Source organism: Phocoena phocoena, chromosome 1, assembly GCF_963924675.1.
Source record: "Phocoena phocoena chromosome 1, mPhoPho1.1, whole genome shotgun sequence".
NCBI lineage: Eukaryota > Metazoa > Chordata > Mammalia > Artiodactyla > Phocoenidae > Phocoena > Phocoena phocoena.
Window position 1 is genome coordinate 38,987,588 of NC_089219.1, and position 5,242 is coordinate 38,992,829.

At 58.9% G+C, this 5,242-nt stretch overlaps 1 protein-coding gene across 1 annotated transcript; it reads left to right on the top strand.

Annotated features, from left to right (window-relative positions):
• The first annotated feature begins 2,971 nt into the window (after positions 1-2,971).
• Positions 2,972-3,925, top strand: FOXE3 (forkhead box E3). Its single transcript, XM_065889889.1, has one exon. It carries the CDS (start codon positions 2,972-2,974, stop codon positions 3,923-3,925), a length of 954 nt encoding a protein of 317 aa, XP_065745961.1.
• Positions 3,926-5,242: the final 1,317 nt, after the last annotated feature.

Sequence of the window (5,242 nt, forward strand, 5' to 3'; positions counted from 1 at the left end):
AGAGCCATTCTCCACAACCCGCCCCCTACCCCAGGAGGCTGTGGGAGAGGCATCTGGAAGGGAGCTTCAGCCCTAAGGGACGGTGGGAAAGATGGTGGCTCTGGGACGGTGGGAAAGATGGTGGCTCTGGCTCTGCGCCTGAGTCTAGCTGCAGGGTTCTGCTGCACCTGGCTGAAAATATGCAGGCTCTGAAGTCACTTCTCTGGCTCTGCCTCTCTCCTTCCCTTCCTGGTTTAATACCAGACGTGCCAGGTGAGTAGCAGAAAGGAAATCTCCTATTACCAGTTGCCAATGTGGGCCAGGCCCTTTCATACACGATCTCATTTGAACCTCATAACAATGCTGAGAGTGTCCATTACTGTTCCTCTTTGGCAGGCGAGGGAACTGCGGCTCAAACGAGCAATCGGCAGCCCAGGTCACTCGGCTCTCGGAGCCAGGTTCCCTGCTGCTGCCGCTGCTTGTCTTGCCTTCCTCTTTGGTGAGCTGTTCATTGCGACTGTACCATCTTATGCTCCTAAGGCCTGTGTCAGGCAGTAGGATGCAAGGTGGAGAGGGTACTGAGGTCAGGTCTGTTTGTGTATAAGCCAGGCTGTCGCTTCGCTGTCGTGAGTGTGGCGGGGCGGGGGGAGGGGTTGTCTCTAGATCTCCGAGTGTCATCTTCTCCTTCCTCTCTGCTTCTACAGCCCCCTCTGCCTACCTCTCCCCGAGTTGTTTGTGTGTCCACCTCTCCACCAGAGTGTGAGTCTCTTCACCTCTGTCTCCCCTGAGCACTGGCAAAGGGCCTGGCACAGAAGTGCTCAATGAATGACGTGGGCTAATGAGGCCAAGAGAACTGAAGGAAGGACGGATTTGGATTCATGTGGAATTGACAGCACTTGCAGATCGCTTGGACGTGGGGAGTGATGGGGCAGGTAGGAGACCGAGATGGTGTCCATATTTCTGATCTGGGTGGTGAGGGGCAAGGGGTCCACTGGCTGAGATTTGAAATGCAGGACGGGGAGGAGGATGGGGTCGGGGGTGCACGAGGTTGAGCGTCATGCCCAATGCACACTTGGACATGCTGACCTGGAGGTCAGCAGAGCGGCTAGGCATCAACTTTGCAGCTGAAGTCGTGAGAGCTGGAAGGCCTCCAGAGTAAATGATTTCTACAGTCTCGGCTTTAAGCTACGGTGTTCCTAGTCTTGGTGCCAGGGCACTGAACTCTGGGTTTGATCCCATTTGCCACCTACCAGCTGTGTGAGGTTAGACAAGTCTCTTAACCTCTCAAAGCCTTAGTTTCCTTACCTGCAAAACAGGGGTATTAATAGTACCTACCTGTCAAGGTGTTCACTTTTAAGTGAGCTAATGTGTGTAAGTGTTTACCACATACACAATACTCTGTAATGGTGGCTGATACATTATCAGCTGAGATTGGAGCTGGGAGAGCGGAGTCCTGGAGCTTCAAGTTTGGAATTTGAAGTCCTAGGCCCTCTGGCTGCTATAGCTAGTTTTGATCATCTGTACCCAGGGGCACTCCACATCAGGGCCAGAACTGGAGTGAGGCACCTAGGGCCCCAAATTTAAGGAGGCACTGGCTCTCAAATGCCGACCCTGCACTTGTACCACCCCAAGAGTGAGAGGCCCCTTAAATCTGGGCCACTTCAGTTGCCTTACCTACTCCCAGCCCTGTTCCCTTGAACTTGCCTACCTCTAAGACAGACAAGTCTCTTTAAGACAAGATTCTTTCATCCTTTAGTTCCCTCCAAGCTGGGTCTGGCTTTCCTGTCACTTTGGAAAAGTTTCCTGAAATAGGCTCAGGGTTGCATCTCTTCTGAACCGTGTGGTGTGTGCTGGTATTTCCTAGAGCCAGGTTTTAATAAAGACTAAGAGCACCCCGCCTTCCCCAGTGAGATGCGAGTCTGGCATTTCTGGGCCAGTAAGCAGCTCTCTCAGACCTCCAGTCTGTGGAAGCACTTGGGGGTCACTCTCTGACCCCGTAACTGCTCCTTGGAACTCTGGGCTGTGCAGGCTGTGTTTTGTGCATCTTCCCAGTGTGCATGACATGAGTGTGTGAGAAAGGGAGCCCTCTTTCTAGAAGAGAAGGTGCATGGAGAAGAGGCAGCCAGAAGGCAACTCCAAGTTATAGATTTTCCAGGGGGCTCTTGATTTAAAGCCGTCAGTCCTGCAGTTCCCAAATCTGCTAGCTGGACCACTTTTCACGATTTTGTTTTTTCAAAGGATGCTGGCCTGGATGGGACAAGATTGTGGGGGAGATAGCAGAGATCGGAGATGCTGACCCTGGAGCCAGGAAACATCGTCCCCTGAGACAAGCCGGCCTCCTGCTCTCCCCTTCCCTCACCCTACCTTTCTCCATTGCCTAATGTCCCAGGGTGGGCCTGGAACCTCCCGGACCAGCACAGTAGCGGGATGCTGAGGGCTAGCAAGGCGGCCAGCCCTAGGTGGCTCTCATCTCTGCCCCAGCTGGGGTTGGAGGGACCGAGAGGGGACTAAGAGAGAAGAAGGATGGAGGGGACAGGAGTTGGCTGGGAGAAGCATAATGGGGAGGGGGCCCAGAGAGTGCTCTGAATGGGTGGATTTGTGATTGGCATTGAGCCAAAGGGGTGGAGGTTGAGGGAGGAGCAGAAAGGAAAGGGGGCTGACGGAATCTGGTGGGATAGGGCCGGGGCCAGGGCCAGGGACTGACCCCACGGAGATGAGGAAGGGATGAGGCTGGGTCTGGGGCTGACTGACCCAAAGGGACGAGACCAAGGGAGGGGTGAAACGTTGGGGGGTAGGGATGGGAATGGGGGAGAATTGTCAGCAGTAAGAGTAAGAGGATTGGAAAGGCAAATTAGAGGGGAGGCGCTGGCCAGCGGAGAAGGTCCGAGCCCTCGCCCCTGGTTTGGGGCACAGGGGGAGGGGGCCGTGTCCATATAAGGAGGGTCAGCGGCCCCAGCTCTCTCCGAGAGCTCAGGCAGCCCGCCGCATTCTCATGCCTGGGCGCAGCGACATGGAGCCGCCCGCTGCTTTCTCGGGCTTCCCGGCCCCGCCCTCGGTCGCGCCGTCGGGGCCGCCGCCGTCGCCGCTTGCCGGAGCCGAGCCCGGGCCGGAGCCCGAGGAGGCGGCCGCGGGCCGCGGGGAGCCGGAACCTGCGCCAGCGCCGGGCCCGGGCCGCCGCCGCCGCCGGCCCTTGCAGCGAGGGAAGCCGCCCTACTCGTACATCGCGCTTATCGCCATGGCGCTGGCTCACGCCCCGGGCCGCCGCCTCACGCTGGCCGCCATCTACCGTTTCATCACCGAGCGCTTCGCCTTCTACCGCGACAGCCCGCGCAAGTGGCAGAACAGCATCCGCCACAACCTCACGCTCAACGACTGCTTCGTCAAGGTGCCCCGCGAGCCGGGCAACCCGGGCAAGGGCAACTACTGGACGCTCGACCCGGCGGCTGCCGACATGTTCGACAACGGCAGCTTCCTGCGGCGCCGCAAGCGGTTCAAGCGCGCCGAGATGCCCGCGCTCCCTGCCGCGCCGCCCGCCCCAGCCGCCGGCCCGCCGCCCTTCCCCTACGCGCCCTACGCGCCCGGCCCCGCGCTGCTCGCGCCGCCTCCTCCCGCCGTTCCGGGCTCCACGCCGCCCGCGCGCCTCTTCAGCGTCGACAGCCTGGTGAGCCTGCCGCCCGAGCTGGCGGGGCTGGGCGCCCCCGAGCCGCCCTGCTGCGCTGCGCCCGACGCCGCCTTCCCGCCCTGCGCGGCAGCCGCCTCCCCGCCTCTCTACTCGCCGCCGCCCGACCGCCTGGGGCTGCCCCCGACGCGTCCTGGCCCCGGACCGTTGCCCGCAGAGCCGCTGCTGGCCTTGGCAGGCCCGGCGGCCGCGCTCGGCCCGCTCGGCCCGGGGGAGGCCTACCTGCGACCGCCGGGCTACGCGCCGGGGCTGGAGCGCTACCTGTGAGCCCTTCCAGCCCGGCGGAGTGGCTCGGACCCCTCTCCCCCAGGACGAGGCGCTGCCTGGGGCCCCCACCTGTGCCCCCTTGGCTTGGAGCGCACCTCGGAGCTCCCAGTTCTGCTTGATGGACTGAGCACACCTGTTGCATCTGTCTCTAACCCCCATCTCTGGGGAGCCTCCCGCTGTCTCTCCACCGGACTGAATCCTCCTCCCCACCGCGAACTGTAAGGCCCCCGTTTCTTCGCCCTCCACTGTGCACGCCCCCCACCCGCCAGCGCCCTTTTGGGTCCCACGTCTGGAGACCCTGGATCACCACCTGTGAGCCCTCACCTCGGGTTTCTGGTGAACTCCAAGCCTTCTGAAGCCTGACCTTCGATCTCAAGCCACTTCCCGACTGGCTCCTCACTTCTTTAACCTTCCCTGGTGTTTTTATAAGACAAGGAGTCAAACCCAGGTCAGACTCCCAGGTTTATGACTCCCTTGCTGTTGTCCCTTCATCCCCCCACAAGTTTGTCCCCGCACCCCCCCCCCCCCAGTTACCTGTACGTTCTCGGTTTCTTACTGGGAGAGCGCTCCCCTTCCACACAGACGCACCTGGCTGAGCTCTTGCAGACCCTGAGGACAGTTCTTCATCTCTGAGACAAGCAGCATCAGGGGTTCCTTGACTGCAAGGGGAGTTAGTGGGCTGCCCCACCATATGGAAAACTTGGGAATTGTTAGGTTATTATTTTTTTTAATTAAAACTAGTTTAATTAAAAAGAAAGAAAAAACCTTCCTCTGGGCCCGGTGTGTCGGCTGGTGACTTGGGGGAGTGGTCTGGGGAGGCAGTGGGGGAGCTTTGCTCAGGATCTTGGGTCACCACGTGGGGTGAGCCCCTTGTGAGTTATTAGGCAGAGGTTCATGAAGTAGGATTAGGATGTGATTAAGCCATAGCTGTGCACATAGTAGGCCTGGTAAAATGCCATCACCTGCCGCGGAGGTTGGTAGAGATGAGATGGGGCGTGCAAATGAGTGTATTTGGCCAGTGGGTTTGTCTGCTGTGTGGGATTATTCCCAGCTCCCATGGATAAGGGAGCGTTGGCTACTCCTCCAACAAGGACTTACTGAATGTGCCAAGCACTGGGAATATATCACTAAACAAATGGGCAAGATCCCTGCCTTAAGGAGCTTATGGATCCGTGGGGGAAGAGACATTACCAATCAGTTCTCAGAGAAATGAGACAAGAGCTCTAGAGCCTTCCACTCAAACTGTGGTCCAGGTCCCAGAGACCTGGGAGCTTGTTAGAAATGCGTAATCTCAAGCTCTAACTCAGATCTACTGAA